At 38.2% G+C, this 18,456-nt stretch overlaps 1 protein-coding gene across 1 annotated transcript in view; it reads left to right on the top strand.

Moving 5' to 3' along the window:
• NOX3 (NADPH oxidase 3) overlaps positions 1 to 12,952 on the top strand; it is a gene marked incomplete at both ends in the record, with an annotated part of 39,832 nt that extends 26,880 nt beyond the window's left edge. Inside the window, 3 exons of the mRNA XM_082757318.1 lie at positions 7,229 to 7,375; positions 10,483 to 10,607; positions 12,826 to 12,952. Of these exons, the coding sequence (XP_082613444.1) occupies positions 7,229 to 7,375; positions 10,483 to 10,607; positions 12,826 to 12,952 (399 nt within the window). The remainder of the gene's footprint in view (positions 1 to 7,228; positions 7,376 to 10,482; positions 10,608 to 12,825) is intronic.
• Between the last annotated feature and the right edge of the window lie 5,504 nt (positions 12,953 to 18,456).

The raw sequence follows: 18,456 nt of genomic DNA, 5'->3' as shown, positions 1-18,456 counted from the left end.
TAGCTCTTTTTTTCAATATAAAAGCTGAATCAGGAACTGTTCAACATTTCACTTTTAAGGACAGATGTTGAAATTGCATTGGAGTGGACAGATCTCTGAGAGGGTCAGTACATACGGAGCTGATTGTGGGGCCAAGGGGCTGATTTTTCTAAATGAAAGAGTGTTAAAGCTGGCATCTTAATGACAAGCTGCCACTGAGAAAGCGTCTGGGATTTTAGCAACTGAGGAGTTGAGGACAGGTTCAAATTGCCAGGGGGGATCTTTGAGGCAGAAAAAGTTGTGAGAAAGAAGGGAAATAAAAATGAAAATATGTGCTAGATGTGAAAAGTGTACTTGCAAACATTCCCATTGTACTAGAATGATTATTTCCAGTGGAAGGAGAGCTACATATATGCATAGATGTGTTACAAATGTATATTTCACATATTATATATGCAAACATTTAAAATTGTTATTATTATCATTGCTGTCATTGTCTTAAGGGGAAAAGAACTGAATTTAAATATACTTTGAGAGAATAGTATACCTCAGGGTGTTCATCCATAGCTCAGGGAGAATATTGGGTAAGTGAGTCTACAAGGAAAATTGTATGGTGCATTCTGCCACAGTTTTCATCTATAGAGTTCCGCTTTTTGAATTCCCGTGAAATACAAAATTATAATGATTTCTATATGTCCTTTCCCTATGTCTTGTTTTCCTTATTGGTGCAGTGGGAATAGCAAAGCCTATTTTTCACAGGTGTTATAAGGCTAAACTTCATCACTGTTTGTAAAGTACTTTGAAAGCCTGGATGAAAGGTTCTGGGGAAAGTTCACAGCATTCCTAAAAAACAAACAAACAAACAAACAAACAAAAACAGTCATATTGTAAAACAGTCATATTGTCGAGAACGATTATTTATCTCCCCTCCGTTGGTTAAAACCTTCCACTTGTGGTATAATTACAAATAATTTAATCTTCCTCAAAGTGTTCAGCACTCTCTGCCATGATGAGTACCATAGAAATATCTATTAAGGAAATAAATAAGAGGTTTTTCTTTTTTTAACAGCTTCATTTTGATTTGAGTACAGCTATCATTATGCTTATTGAACTAATATTTCTTAGTGTTGCCCACATACAGTTGAGATATAAATACTCATAGCTTCCATAATGTCTGCAGCTGTATAACTTAAAAAAAATAATTAAATAAATAAAACCCAGCAAATCAAAATGAGTACACATTTATCTAATTGATTCTTCACAATTAAGTAGCCTTAGAGCCTTCATTTGCCCATCATTCTTTGTGATGAGGAAGGGAACTGCTACTAGTTATGGCTGGAAAGTTTCTACTGGCTGTAGTTAAGCAAAAAAATATCTTTTTTTTTTCACATTAGTGATATAATTTTTCAGACCAAATGCTGTTGAAATTGATTAAATTGTACAGATACATCAGATGCAAATTTTAGCAAACATCTACTTTCTACTTTTACCCTACATAAGGACATAAGAAAGAGTCTCACCAAAGACCCATCTAGCTCTATGTCATTTCTCCAACAGTGGCTGTTTATGGGTGCCATGGGAAAAATGTACAGAATGAAAAATCATACAGTGATATTTCTTTGTTGTACACTTTCTTGCCTTTGAGCAACTTGCAGTTCCGTAATGACTTGTTACAAGAGCTGCCTCTCTGTGTTTAATAACCCTTAATAGATTTTTCTTCCATGACTTTTTCTAATTGCTTTTTAAACCCATGTAGACTTTTGACAACTATAGAATATCATGGCAGTAAGTTCAACAGCAGTCCAACTACTCATTGCTAAAATACCCTCTACCATATTCTTTGAGACTGACCGTACCTATCTGAGGTAACCTTCTTCTTTAAAGTACACCCCAGTCCATGAGTTCCTCAGTATAACATTTTGGCCTGAAAAACTGGGCTTACTTATCAAAGGTGACCTCAGCTGTCTTTGAGAGAAGTTTTGGCTTCTTGCATCAGATGTAGGGGTACGAATTCTAGTCTCATCCTGCACTTATATTAAAGGTTGCCTGTCATGCCCTGTTGTGCATGTCCCCGGCTGCCAGTACTGCTGCACCTAGCCTGTAGAGGCCCAGTGGCTGAGGCAGATCTCTGATCTTTTTTGATGTGCTATGGGCAGCATGGCTTATCCAGGAGCAGGAGGGGTTTTTCAAGGAGGTGTCCAGCTGCAGATACAGGAGGGCTTTGCAGTGAGCAGTCTCATGTCTAAGGGGGAGCAGCAAGATCCAGGGATGAAGGTGTCTCTCTGACAGCCCTGGCCTCATCATCTCTTACACCTCATTGGTGGAAAGATGGCTTTGCTCAGAGCCACAGCTCCCCTTCTGTCTTCAGGGAGCAAAGAGAAACAGACAGATGGTCACCAACAGATAATTATTAATGACTTTCTGTGTGATGGAAGATGATTTACACAGTATATTCCTTCAACTTACAGGAAAGAAATATCTGAGCTTTTCCGTGTCTGTTGTACAAAATTAAGAATAGGGGAAAATGAATATGCATGCATTGCAAGGGAGTAGAATATTATAGAAATATAGAAATAAGCGACTACTCAAGCCCTTGCATTACATTTCTGATTAATAGCAATACTGTGTCTAACTCAATTTGCAAAAAGAGCACTTGGAAAATTTAAGACAGTTTACTTGGGCAAGCCATCAAGCTGATGAATGTAGTTGATGGGGGTAGGGTGGGTGGAGACTAATGAATCATAAATCTAAAACAGATTTTAAGGGTTCTAAATAATTGCACAATCAGTTAATATTATCAGGCTTACAAGAAAAATACAGGATTCAGAATAATTGTTTAATTATAGAAATGCACTGATTCTGGTCTTATTCTAATTTTAATAAGGATGAATTTTATGGTGTGTTTATTGTATTTTAATTATATATGTAATATGCTGTGCTACGTTATGGGCACTCCGTGTAAAGAAAGGAAGACTCCTTCATAAACAGCATTTATTTTAACATATTATACTGGAAGTCCTCCTTGATCTAAAGGAAGAACAAACCTTTTATCCATAGGCCAGCCCGCTTCAGTAGCTCTTTTCTTTCTAAGATTATAGTTATGGCTGAAAATACCTTTTATAATGACAATCTTTCTTCATTAGCCAATGTTCTCCACTGCTAACATGAAAATTAGAGGCAGTGCAATGGATACAGCTTCAGCAGAACTGTAACAGGAATGAGTTTAAGGAATTTCTGCAGCTTCAGAAAGTGATATCCTTTCTCAAGAGGATTGTGCCAGAGGCAGCTTGACCTAATTCGGTCGAACTGGCTGTTACTGTGACAGCTAGGTCTGTAACCAGCTAAAACCACTCCTTCAAGTTCCACAGCCCGATATTCTGGAAAGTATTTCTGCATTTCCAAGACCACATTGTCTCAGCTCATCAGCTGTCTTTTCTTCCTTCTTCCCTGAACGTGCTTGGAGCCCAGTCCTGCCCACTTGCTCCCAGTTGCTACCCTGAACACAGTTCATTATTCATTTAGGAGCATATGCCTCCTCTCCACACACACATACTACAGATATATTTCCATAAAATGAACTGCTGAAAAGGCTTGAGAAATAAGATGATCAAATAGAGACTGAGAGAAGAAATTTCTCACTACAAATCAACAGCCACAGTGTGATACAGACTGACAGCACTCCATGGCCTCATTTTCAAGGTGCAGTGGATGTGGAACAAGCAGGGACTTCATGATTCATCCACAAAATAATAAATAAATTAAGCTTAAGGCTATAAATTATATATTTCTGCTAATTTAAAATAATGCTGTTGTTAGTCACAAAAATGAAATGCTATGAAGTCAGTGCTTGCTTTTTCCTCATAACCTATGTCAGTGTAAATCAGCAATGAACCCATGCAAAGCATTATTTAAAGTAAAACATTAAAACAGAATAGGAAAAAGAAAACAGCAAAGATAGTTGGTACTAACATTCTGCAGACAGTCCTGTTCCTGGGCAGTAAAAATACCCTATTTAACCTTGAATGATTTATCTCTGCTTACTAGGCTCATACTTCATTTATATTTCTTACAGAAACCACAGATGGTCCCTTACGGCATGCTCAGATCTAGGAAACATCTCAAATTACTGTTAGCCTCTTTCACCAAATCTCCAGTGAAGTGCGGTATTACCACATTTTTCTCCCACCACCTTACCAGAAATCTGACAACTTGCTATATTAAAACGTTGGGAAATCTCTTTATAGCTTCCTGGTTTCTCCTCTGATTTTTCACTTCAGAAATGTCTAATGTGCATCTTTAGCTCATTGATCCTATGGAAAAGATCTATAATTTCCAAATTTTCAGACCTCCCCAGAGTGATCATCTTGGGGACAGACCTTCTAGATTACATTTTATACTGAGATACAATAAAAAACAGAAGGGCCTGGTGAGCACAAATGGAGATGTGTTGGAGGAAATTAAGAGATTTTGCAACAATATAAAAAATCATAGTCACAATAAAAATAGTGCCAGCCATCCCATCATTATAAGTTTATAGTTTATATTATATAAGTTTATAGGGGACCTCCATGTCATTCCTTTTTAATCTGAGTTTGTGTATTTCTAAGCTTCTTCCATGTTTGTGAAGTATCCCTTTGGAGGCATTATATAAATTACACTCAAAATTACATTGTCCAGAGAGAACCACTGTCTATGAGCTGTTGAAATGACTGACAGCAGTCGGTCTTTGAGTCTTTGACAAAGAAGTGCACAGAACAACAAGCACTCTCTCCATCACTGGATTTTCCTGATCCTGCTTCCTGGTGAGCAGAGGAACTATGAAATTTAGGAACGTTGGGTTCTACCCCAGCATTTTAGGAAGAAAATTATGTGTAGCAAATATGACCCTATGTTCTCTTTCCAAATTGTTGATGTCCTGATCTTTTTAAGATCTCATCACTGGTTTCTTGTCTCATCTCTGGTTCCAGTCCCACTCCATATGCCTCGGATGTTTCATTACCTCTGAGTTTCTCAGTGGTCTGTTTTCCAAGAGTTCCAGTAACTCTCCTCAAATTTCTGGCCACTATTTCTTTATTTTATGTCAGTCCCAATTTTCTCTACACTAATTGTCTTTGTTTACCTCTTTACCTTTTCCATGATATTTTTGTCTTATCCTTTTGCCATTATACCACAAAGATACAAACATCTTGCATTCAGGTCTTGCTGCCCAGCCTCATGCTGGTCTGGAGAAGCATCCATTTCCCCAAAGGTAAAATTTACATTGGCTGAACTCATATCCTAAGCATGCAATGGGGCTATAAATAATTGAGGAAGAACTTCTAGGTCTTGCAGTTAGGCTTCAAAAATTCTCCACTCAGTATATGCAGAACATCTCACCACACAAGTTTGGACATCAGGTATCATTTTTGGAAGGACATAATGGCCTTGGAGATGTATGCTCAAGACTCTTGACTGAGAGACCTTATATTGTTTCCAGATGGTTGTCCCTGCATGCAGCTGTGCCTGGCACACAGGGTATTTCAAGGTCTGCTGCTCTCTGTTTGAATGTAATGATGGATTGCATTAGCATAGCAAGAGCTCCAGAACTTAAGTAATAAGAATGGCAATCAATTTGTGTGTGTATATATATGCATATATATTTATATATAAATGGTATATATAATTGTGGTTCATTTGTGCTTCATGGCAGTGGCTGGGCAGACACCAAGTGCTATCCCGAGTGGTTCAGGAATTCCCCTTCTTGTCCTGTGCATAGCAGGATGTGCTTGAGACAATGGACTTAGATGAAATGAGGTGATGGGCAACACTGCCAGACACCTTCACAGCTCAGCATTTGACTGATTAGTGAAGGAGGTTTCCAGGTGGTAATTTCCAACTGTTTTGAAGACTCCCCGAGGCAGCTCCTGCTCTGCCTAAGCCAGCTATATGTTTTAGTGTGTTGATTAAGATCCTGGGAGATAAATCTCACAGGTTCTGAGACTCTGCACACGGTTCCAGATGAAAATTTGATTCACTTGTACATGGATAACACACTTGCAAATAAACAGTTCCAGCAGAAACTGTTCCTGCAGAAATGGTCATGCAGGACAGTCTTTTATACATAGTTAATTAGTTTAAAAATGCTTTGTATGTAGGTAAGATAATTGATCACAATAGATCATGTGCGTGCTGGAGTGGTCACAGAGGTCCCTGGGCCACCTGGATTTAAGTATTGAGCTGAACAGGGATTTGGGGGAGTCTCACCTGATCCACCTGAAGATACCACAATGAGGACTCTTGAAATAGAAACATGCATCATCATATGGAGAGTGACTGACCATCTGGTTTGAACAATCTGATTCCCTATGCAAGCATTACCCTATGCCAAGATCCCAGCAAATACAGGACAGCTTGATCCCAGCCTCTAATTTCTGCCTGGGAAACAAAGCTTTAAAAGTAGGCTCTCCAATCCAGACTACAACATTAAAAATACAATACAATACAATACAATAAAATAAAATAAAATAAAATAAAATAAAATAAAAATACAGCATATGGAAGATGAAACTAGAGAAATTTAGAGGAAAAAAAAAAAAAGTGTAAATTTTTCATAGAGAGGAGGTCTTTAAACAATAGAAAACAAAATCATGGGATTGCGGTTCATTAGACCCCCGTGGCAACTTTAAAGTTACAGTTTAATGTTTTTCTAGAAATTATATGCTCCAAATTAAAAAAGACATAAATTAAAAAAAAAAATCTAGGGACATTCTGTAGACTTTTTTATATAGGGTATTTAACTTGAAGTACATAGCTAATACCTTTTGACCACATCAACTGTCAACCTATGGCACAAAGTCTTGAGAAACAAGAATTCCTTTCTTCAGTGCTGAGTAAAATTGAAATTCCCTGTTCATCATAACCAAAAATCAATGCAAAGTTTCAAAGGATTTCAAGCGATTTGCAAGAAATGCAGGATTAGGTACTCTTAGTTAAAGGTGTACTGGCAGGAGAAGTTGGGAAACTTGTGCACTGCCTAGCTTCACTGACACGTGAATCAATCTTCAGTCAATCATTAAGATGAAAATGAATGAATTTATTTATTTATTTATTTTAATTACAGAGCCTTTTCATCATCAAAATGATGTGTGATTCTGTTTAAATTTACAGTGGAGAAGAGTCATACACACTGTGGTTAATGACTTGAGCTTATCATTAGGAAGTTTTATTGAAAGTTTTCTTCCTGCTTAATCTCTTTACTTTTATCTGACAGGTTTATTTTTACTGGATCTGTCGAGACCCATCAGCATTTGAGTGGTTTGCTGATCTTCTGTTCCTTTTGGAAACAAAAATGGCTGAAAAAGGGAAAAATGATTTTCTAAGTTATCATATATTTCTTACTGGTTGGGATGAAAGTCAGGTAATGATGAAACTCTTATGAGTCTGAGTTAATGTACCTTGCTTTTCCAGTATGGTAACATATGGAACAGGAACAGATGAATGAATGATGGATGAAACAGAGAGACAAAGAACTGTAAATATAAAGACACCAGACTGTCTGTTTCCATTTCCATCTCACATTTAGAAAACCAGGAACAGAGAAAGCAAGCCAGTGATCCCTTCAGTCCAGTCTCTTTTCCTGGGCAGCCCTGACTACCAGGTGTTTCAAACACAAGTGCAGAGAGGCTTTTGGGAGCTTGTAAAGGGACATTTTGTCCATGTTTTTGGAACATCCTTTAAATAGATACACTGAAATATGGAGGGTTGTATAAAAAGCATTGGTTTTGTTTACTCATTATTTACTATAATTTTTGTTGTTCACATATATGTCCAGTACACTTTTGAATCCTGCTGCATTCATAACATTCTGACAACAAACTCTATGGACTGATTTATGTTGTTTGAAAAGATATTTTCTCTGACTGAGTTTAAATTCATGATTTTATAATTTCAAGTTGTCATCCCACCTTGAGGTACTTAATCCTTAGACTGTGTGGCTTTTATTCAACTTCTTTAGTCTTTACCTAAACCTAAAAGAGTTGATTTTCTCTTTCTGTATTTTTTTAACTGATCTCTCAGATCACACTATGATCAGAGTTAGGTACCTGCCAGAAAGTCTCTCACAGAAAAGTCTTTGCTCTACTGTTTTATTTCCTGCTGCCTCTACTGAATACTGAATACAAGGACAGTCTACTAAAGATTAAAAATCAGATTTCAGAAATCTTTCCCCTTGCTGTTTACCACAAAAAAAAAAAAAAAAAAAAAAAAAAAAAAAGTTTATTTCTGCCTTCTTCAGGGATTTGATCATGTAATGAGGTATGTGTAAAAAAATATATTCAGAAAAATCTCTTCCGATCATGGATCATGAAGTATAGTAGTCATAGAAGTAAGCAGTAAAGCAATCCTAGAAGTCACTACTCTGCATTACCAATAACATGAGGTATTACCTAAAATCAGTTTTGAAAGAAGTTATTCATGAACCTAACAAAGCACAAAGCTGCCCTCATCTCTTAGCTGTCAACATCTCACTTCCCTCTTGGGCAAATATCAGACCAAAAGTCAGGTAGGCAGACAACTATTCTTGCTGAGATGCCTGACTCTCCTCAATTGTGTGTTCCACACATTTCTGAAGTCTCTCCTTCCCTTCAAACCCCTTTGTCCAGTCTCCTGTCAGCACTGCTGTGTTATCTGGTGCTGCTGGTTAGGTGATATAGAAAGATCCCTGGAGTCGTGCTGCCTCTCCACTACACTGGTACTGCTTTTGCTCCCAGAGTCCCTCAGCACTCCACCTCCAAAGGGCTAGGGCAGAAGAGGATTGTTTTTCAGTGTCTGCTTCTCAAGCAAAGCCCAAGAGCAGCTGTGCTTCTTAACTGCTCCCCCTTCTTCAGAGATCCACAGAGCTCCCTCTTCTTATAGGCCTTCTTTACTGTCAGGAAATTCTAGTTCATCAGTCATCATAGTTTGAAATTCATCTCCACTAATATTTGGATGATGCTTAACTTTACTTCATATTGAAATGAAGTAAATTTACATCTTCTAGTGCACCTTCCACTTCTGGAGGGTGTTTACCCCCAAACCCCAGCCCCCCACAGACATAAGTTTTTTTCAGTGTCTCAGGCTCTTTGTATATTCTTTCTTGGTATTGGATGGCCAAACAGATATGGCACAGGTCTGCTTCTTCCTGGATAAGAAACTAAGTTTCAACCTATTGTTTCTTGTAATGCTCTTGAGATTCTTCGTTAACACTGTGAGCTATACAAAGGACTGACACCAAAAACCCTGGAAAAGTTCCACTTGATGTGAATCGAAATACCCCTTTTGCTCAGTGGCACAATTTTGCTGTAAGCAATTCAAATATCCTACATTGCTCCCTGCCTCCCACTCCTACCAAATACTTCGATTTTTTTCTTAGACTCTTCCAAGCCCTCCGTGACACTGGCCCAAACTAACAAGGAGTTTTTGTGACCTCTTGTGACAAATGCACTTGACAAGAATAATAGATTTGTTAATCAACATGGAAGACTCGTAACACTCATTAGCATGAGAAATATACAATATTAGCATGAAATAGATCTAAATTTCAGCAGCCACTTCTGAAAGAGATGATAGTGGCCTGAACTAAATGCAAAGCCCATTTTTTAACTTAGTCTTCTTCCAGTAATTTCTCGACAGTTATAGTAACAGCGATATAACAGTAATGAAAACAAGTGTATTACTCCTACACAATAGCAGCACAATTAAGAGAAATGGTGGGTTTGTTGTTATATCTAGTGGTACTCAGATAGCATGGAAATGGGTGTAGCATAAGAGCTGAGGGACAGTAACTGTCCATGAAAATCAGGATTTGTTTTCTTGGCACTGACACATGCAGCTCACTCAGATCACTGCTTCACCTGAGCTGATCTAATTTCTGCACCTGCCTTCATGCCAGGAGAAGACAAAATACTCAGGGTTTTACCCCCACAGAGCTGATACATCTGTGACTATATTCTGGTACATCAGCAGCACAGTGGTCAGGACATACCAAGAGTCCCTAAGGTGCATGTAGTTTCTAATATTTATTGTCAAATTCTGTCTCAATACACTTTTATTTTTTCCCTTTCCTAAACTCCAACTTGGCCTTAAAGCAGTGACTGTCACTGTCACTGCAGAGAATGAAGTGTAGGGTGTGATATTCAAAAACTGAGAAGAAGTTTAGGAATCTTGCCTGTAAAAGTGTCATTGGCACTTAGGTCCAGACAGTAAAAACAGATATTTAATCCCAACTCATTTCAAATGTTTTGTCTCAAGAAGCTGAAAACCTTTGAGGTCATGAGCACTTTTGGAAGTGTTTATTAGACTTCTTGAGTACCCCTGCTCTCCTCTCCTCCCCACTCTTCTCCTCTCCTCATTGCCATTTGATAATTACAGTTTTCTTTCTTATTAATACTTCTGTCTTTCACTGAGAAGCTGTATTACTGCTTTCTCCTATTACTTGGAGTATACACTGTTGATTCTAAAATGATTATCTTGTGAATTTGCCTTTAGGCTACTCACATAGCCCTACATTATGATGACAAGATGGATGTAATTACTGGTTTGAGACAGAAGACCTTCTATGGAAGGCCAAACTGGGACAATGAGTTCAAGCAGCTAGCCGAAAAACATCCTAGGTAAGGCAGGTTGGCTTCTAACCTTGTTAGGTAACTTGTCTCTCAGCATAAACAGTGGGAGGAGGGGAGGGCAAACCTTTCTAAATGACCCTTTTAAAATAATTTAGTTTTTTTTAGCTGTGTGGAAAGAAGATTTATGCTTAATGAAGCTTTTAATGAAGAAATCTCGGAAAGAGAATGCCAATAAAATCTAATTTTTGGACAAGAAAATCTAATATTTAGAAGTATTTCAATATCCTGGCCTTTGTCCAGATATAATTGAAACACACAATCCAATTACTGTTCTGCACAAAGGACAAAGTAGCATTAATTTCCCTTGAAGATGGTTATTAAAGAGATAAACTGTGATTTTTTTCTTATGATGTCAAGGATATGTTTGTTCTCTGAACATATTTGGCTACTCTTGCAAGACTATGCTGTTCTGTTATTAGTTCATCTCTGCTGGCAAAGACAGTTCATTTGAACTTGGTGGATTCGCTAGTGGTCTGAGAAAAGCTTCTTTGTTCCTGAAAGTCTTTGAAGCAAGAATTTGAAATATTTTTGTGTTCAGTGGTAGAAAATTCCAGAATCTTTGGGACCCTTTATGATTTCCAAAGATTTACCTGCTAATGCAAAATAAAGGCTTGCACTTGGGAGACAGAGATACAAAAAGAAAAAAGAAGAAAACTTTTTTTTTAAAGATGAGAAAGCTGAAAAGGAGTAGATCAAAGAGAAAACAGTAAGCTACAAGAACACCATAAAATTACAAAAATAACAGTAATACAGAAACCACTTGATAGAGGTCAAAATAAATACAATAAGGAAATAAGGGAAGTTTAAAAATAGAAAGAGGCCAAGGGCAGAAAATATGATTTTTGAAAGACCTTTTATAGGGGTTCTACAGCAAAAACAGAGCTTTTTAAAGTTATAGCTGAAACATTATAATTTTGTTACTTTTTTAAGAACAGCTGAGAAAAGTATGGTTTTCTAATGCTCAGGGAAGGAGATGGGTATTAACTTTCTTTACTGGGTCTTGTGATATTTCCTTAGAAAGCCAGTGCTCAAACGACAGAAAAATCTGTATTGCTTCTGAACCTAGATGCACATATTGATGGTCAACTTTGAACCTGTTAAGGAAAACACTGCATGAAATATACACTATATACTTGTGCACACTGAATCAAAAAAACACCCTACCTTTTCTTGCTCTGGGTTACAGAAGGTTCAAGAAGTGAAGAAACTTGAGAGTTTCTACTGTAGGATGGAACAATCAGTTTGTATGAACTAACTAAATTTTAGGTTGCTTCATCTAGGTCCAACAAGTTTCCCATGGTGCAAGAGTGTCTTTTTGCGGATTAGCAGGAATATACCACTCAGGTGGAACCTGAGTGCAGTCAAGAACTAGAGCAGTATGGGGGGACTACAACTTTGGCACCAAAATCAGATCTACAGCCACAGCTTTACAGGAGCAAACTTTTTGAAACACACTGTCACTTGTCACTTACATTGTGCTTAAGCAGAATCAGCTTCCCCCAGTAGCACAGCAGGTGTGCATTTGTGTGCACCTATATACATGTATATACATGTATGTTTAAAAGAACATGTGTACTTAAAAGCAAACTCTTTATAGCCCTTTGCAGCAAGAAAACAGGTTTCCAGTTCCTTTTAACATACTTGTGCACTTATGAACACAACTGTTTGTTACAATGGTCATGTTCTTGTTATTTATGAGAACTATTTACCTTATTTATTTATTTATTATTAAAAAAAAAATAAAAAAATCAGCCATCAGTATTAAAATTCAACAAAAAAAAAAATATACTCAGAAACAAGTGAACATTTTATGCATTTTTTAGGGGAAAAAAAATAAAAAAACATTTACTCATCTGGAAAAAACACTGAACATTTTCAGCCCAAGCAGTGTGTTTGTTTCTCTGAATTAAAAAAAAAAAAAAAAAAAAAAAAAAAGCATGACAATCAAAACCAAAGAACTACAATTCAAAATAATTTGTGACCTCTAATATAGCAATCCAAATAAATAAAGCAATATGACATAATAAACACTGAAGTATTAAAATAATTATACTGTAATACTTTGTGACAGTAACACAAAACTTTTCAAATGTATTTCTCAAAAAGCCATTTCAAAAGATACAAACAAAGCTGGAGGCTGTCAAAAAGTGCAGTTTATCTATTTATTCTGCTGCTTTTATGTTTTTTGTTGTTATTGTGATTACAGCAACAGTATTGGAGTATTCTTCTGTGGACCCAAGACTCTCTCTAAGATCCTTCAAAAGATGTGCAGCTCCTATTCATCAGTTGATCCAAGAGAAGCTCAGTTTCACTACAATGAAGAAAGTTTCTAGGCTGTACTTCTCAATTCTGTAATAGCTATTACCAAGTTGTGCATTTTTCCTCACCTTCTCCTGTCCTCTTCCCATTCTGCAGCATTCAGTCCAGATGTTGAGAACTGTAAATCGAAGCAGCTGCACTGACTTCAGCAGAAAAATGCCAACTAAAGTTTTGGACCCTAGCCTAAACTAAAGTTTTGGGTCCTTAGCCTTTCCTTCAAAGAACTGAAGGGCTGATTCTTCATTGCTCAGTCAATGATGCTGTGAATCCAAGCACACCTCTGTGAAAACAAATACAAATTGCTACACTTTATAAATCACATTCAAATCACTAAACTTTAAAGAAAAAGGTGCAAGAAAAATGGCCATTTAGATCTGTATGTTGCTATTGTGTATGATCAAACTACTACTGCAGGCAATACTATCATTCCTGCTGTTTAAATCATGCCCAGTCATTCAAAGCATTTTCCTTCCTGGTGTTCTGATCTTGCACTTCTAGTCTCCTACTGAGCACACATCTACATTGTCTTTTGTGCCATAGCAATAGTGCTTAAATATACACTTCCTAACAAATTCCTTTTAACCTACTAAAGCAGGCACCATTTAAACCTGCCATTTCTGCAGTGATACTGGTGGTGCATGCAATAATATAATATTTTCTGAAGGTTAAGTAGACCCCAGAAATTTTTATTGTCAGCAAATGGATCTCCTGAGACAGGCACCTGAAACTGAGGGAATAAGTAACAGGTGTCTTTTAAATGCCACACTGCTTCATGGGCATTGAAGAACAGGCTTTAAAATATACAGATTCACAGATTCAGAGATATCACAGGGTGGCTGAGGTGGGAAGGGACCTCTGGAGGTTTTGGGTCATGTATCCCTTCTTCCACGTCTTCTGCACTTCTTTTGTTTTGTTTTGTTTTTCTTTATGAGAGCCTTGTTCATCCATGCAGGCCTCCTACCACCTTTGTTTGACATCCTCCACAGCCAGATGGATCATTTATGAGCTTGGTGGAGGTGATTCTCAAAAATCATCCAATTATATGGATTTCTCTTTTCATCAGGACCTTACATGGGATCCTTCCAAGCAGGTCCCTACCAGAGTCTACTCTCCTGAAGCTTAGAGTTGTTATTTGCCTTGTATCTCTCTCTCTCTGGATCCTGAACTCCACCATCTCATGGTCACTGCAGTCAAAGCTGCCCTGAACCTTTACATACTTGACCTGGTTTGTAAGTGTGAGCTCCAGCAGATTTCCTGCCTTAATTAGATCCTCAAACACCTCCATAATTAAGCCATCGTCACTGTGCTCCAGAAATCACATGAATTGCTTGGTCCCTGTCATGTCCCTCCAGAAGATATCAGTGTGGTTCAAGTTCCCTATGAGGACCAAAACATGTGAACATGAGACTTCCATTTGCCTGAAGAAGGTCTCATCTGCTTCTTCTTTATTAGGTAGTTTGTAGCAGACACCCACCACAACATAACCCACATCGGTCTGCCCTCAAATCATTACCAGCTCTCAGCTGGCTTCTCAACCATCCCTAGGCTGAGCTCCATGCATTCCTGCTGCTCTCTCACGTACAGGAAAGCTGCCCTCCTCAGCATCCCAGACTGTCCTTCCTAAAGAGCCTGTAGCCATCCACTGCTGCTCTACAATCAAGTGAATTATCCCACCATGTTCCTATATTCCCAATGAGATCACAGCCCTTCAATGGTATGCAAACCTCTAATTCTTCCTCTGTCCCCTCTATGCCATGTGTGTTAGTGTACAGCACTTTAGAGAGGCATCCTGTCATGTGGGTTTTTCAGAGAAGGTATGAGAACTTCCTTCACCATGCTGTCCTGCAGACACTTGCTTGTTTGTGTGCGTATTCTTGCAGTGGGCCTCCTTCTGCTCTGTTTTGCTGATTACAGCACCTCTCCTGTTCACATCATCCTGCACACTTGGACAACTGTGTTTCCTCACTTGGTCATCGGCCAACCACTCCCTACCATCGTCCCTAGTTTAAAATTCTCCTTACAGGCTGGCCAGCATATGTGCCTTTGCCCACTGCAGGCAGATCCCATGTTTTCCTAGGAGTCCTCGATCCTCGAAGGGGGATCAGTTGTGTAAGCCACCTCCCTGTTGTCAACACCAGCTGCACAAACAGATACCGACTTTCAGGATCCATCCCCAAGTTCTGCATCACATTGAAAAGCCTTTTGGTTGGTTTTTCAACAAAGTCTGCAGATGGAGGAGGAACTGTATTTGCATGCCATTTCATCACATGGCAAGCCTTGAGAATGGTGTATCTGAAATGCACCTATACATATATCACTGCCTAGTGTTTTTAGTGTTCTTATTTGCATTTCTCCTGTTTCAGTTTGTCTTGTAACTGATGCAGCCTTTCCTCACAGGTCACAGACTGTTACCCAGAACCGTTTTTTGTTCTCTGATATGCTGATGTAGCTCTGAGAGGTAGTTATGAAACAATAAGTCATTTTTAATTTCTGCAGACCTTCTGAGGTGGCTGCTAGGAGTCCAGACGTACAGTTCAGGCCAGCTACTGAGCTGTCTGACAACCATGTGGCAAAGAAACCAGCCAGGGGCCAGCAGTCCCTGGAGTCACATCTTCTAATGTGGTGGGACTAGTGTAAAGTTTTGCATGCCACAGTACAACCAATGGTGCTGTCTCCAAGAGACAGCTGTCTCCAGCTAGTTAGGTTAGCCAGCCTTGCGGCACATTGTGTGTCAAAGTGATGAAACTATGGCCTTCAGGAGACCCCAGTCTTTATTCCCACCTTCTAATGTCTCTCATTGGCACAACAGCTGCTATTGTGTAGTGCCTGTCCTCCAAAAGAGGTGCTTCCCTCGCAGCTTTGCATTGCTCATCCTCCAAGTCTACCTGAATGTATCATTACTGCCTTTCAAGACCTGATGTTGTCTTGCACCTTCAAGTACTATTTGTACTTATCTTTGTGACTTCAGCACTGTTAAGCATGTGGAACATCAGATAGTTTTAGAAGGATAGGGGGAAACAAAATAAAAAATGTGGGACTCATGTAAGCTAGAAAACCATGGAAAATATTTCCTTACTTTGCTCCCCCAGCACAGAAAGTTAAAGAAAAACTACGTCCAAATTGGCCTGAGGTGTAGTGAAGTTCACTGGGATCACATAATGCATTTACCCAGCCACACAATAAAGGTGGGAGGTAGAAAACGTCCTGTGTATATCTTGAATAAGATGAATGACAACATTATATATGTACACTTATACATACACGCGCGGGAAATGCCCACTAGAGGTGACATAGCTTTATAGACAAAAGAAACAATAATAAAAATTATGTCACAGAGGACTACAAGATTATTTTATATCTTTTCTATTGGAGGTTAATGGTATGTGTGAACTGAGCTTGATCTACAAGATACGGTTGTATTATTATTAAGTTTAGGGCAATGCATCTTTATTTTAAAATTGTTGAAGTTTTCTTAAACGCCTGCCTGTGTGAAATGATTAATGTGGTGCATACTGTGTAGCAGTAGAGTGAGTGGAGAATTAGAGCCTCTGCCAGTTCACCTAGAGGCATTTATCTTTTATTTTTTCCCTGGTGCCCGTGCTGAGCCTCAGGGTAAGCTGACACATTTTTTAATATAAATTAAGCTTCTTTTTTTTTATGCGTGTTGAAAATCTTGAAGGAAATGAGAAATGTGTGTAGGCACCAATACCAGCTGCCATTGCATGAAAGAAAGAGGTGACAATTTCCTGCAGATTCTGAATGATTGTTTTAATGGGGTTGGATCGGAGGTAACAAGCACAAAGATATTGTGCTGCCAGAAAAACAGGATCTATTCTCCCCCTAGCCTCATGCAACAAGATGTAACATTTAGCTTCTGGCTCAACATGGCATCTCTTCACTGCTTTGATTTATTCCCACTTTTGCAAATCACTGTGGTATGCTACAGGAGATGCATTTAGAGCCCTTGTTATAGTTCATTGAGTAGCACTGCTGTTATCACCACCAGAGGAGAATTTCACATGTATCAGGACTGAGTGACCTAGAATAAAAGAAAAATAATAATAATAATAATAATAATAATAATAATAATAATAATAATAATAATAATAATAATAATAATAATAATAATAATAATAATAATAAAAGAAGTGGGAAGGTTTGTTGGACTAGGATGAAACTGCATTTAGGTTGAATGAAAATCCCTTTATTACAAATACAATTTAAATCAAAATGGAAACTAGGAAGATTTGGCTTCCTGCCTTGTTTTGAATAACACTGAGCACACAGCAGCTATGATAATGTGAGTGCATATGTAATGACTCTATTATTATGTTTATATATGGAAACATCATTCAATGTCATGGAAAATGAAACATATCTTCATGGATTTGTCCGTTCAGCTTCTTCAGCAGGAAGTGTTCAGCACTGTGTAGGAAAATAGTAGTAAATAAAATATAGTCATAACAACACAAGCTGATCACATCCTGTGACAGAAAACTAATCATAGACAAGGATCATAAATACACAGATCAATTATTTTGGCTCTAACAATAAAAATAATGGTATTACAATAAGAGTTGTGTTATGATAATTTAAGCTTGATCACTAGTAAGCATAAGTTGAAATATATATTTTTATATGTTTTGGGCTCTCCTCCTTTCTCCCTCCCTCAAAGTTACACATGTAGTATAAATTATTTGAGCAATTGTGTGTCTTAGGTTAAACAGGAACCACCACTTTTAACAGGATGTCTGTCATATGGGACATGTACCATACCATTACAAAGATCTCCTGCTTCTTTCCTGCTTTCAGATGTAATAAAAGGGTTCAGAGGAAATGTTAACTGCAAAAAAAGTGCAAAACTTTTCAAATGTTTGAGTATTCCTGATTAGCAGGAGATCTTATGAGAACTGCCTTAAAGGCAGCTCAGCCACTCTGGAAAAGTAATAAACTTAAATGACATGGTAGCTTTATAATCCCAGCAGGTCAACAATTTCAGGGATTTATTTATTTATTTATTTATTTATATTTTTGAGGGGGAATCACCTGAATTCCTTCAGGAACAGTGAAAAGGCAAAGAAAAATGTGACACTGCTTCCACACAGCTCGCCATATGAGTACCAAAAGCTAAAACAAAATGTGCATTTGGGGAATGCAAACCCATGGTGGTCAAAGCTGTATAGCAGGAGATAGCCCAGAAGGTGCATGACCACGTGCAGCAGAGGCTAATTGTCCCCAGGCCATTCTCTCTTCTCCCGACACTTCTTAGACGATCAAATGCCAGGCGCAAATCTGCTTTGGTCATGGGAGACGAGACCTCACAGGTGGAGGGCAATCTACCAGGGACCTGCCTAAACCTTCAGAGTGCTGAAAACTGTCTGAGCTGAGGCTTTCTTCCATCAGTCAGGGTATCTGTTCTATAGCAGCAATTCCATCTCCTTCTGTCTGATCATTTAATTGTCTGAGAAATTCTGCACTTCTACATCTGTGAAATAAAATCAGGTGTCCATTACATTAA

Source organism: Aythya marila, assembly GCF_965140915.1.
Source record: "Aythya marila genome assembly, chromosome: 3".
Lineage (NCBI taxonomy): Eukaryota > Metazoa > Chordata > Aves > Anseriformes > Anatidae > Aythya > Aythya marila.
This window is presented reverse-complemented; position numbering and strand designations above follow the sequence as displayed.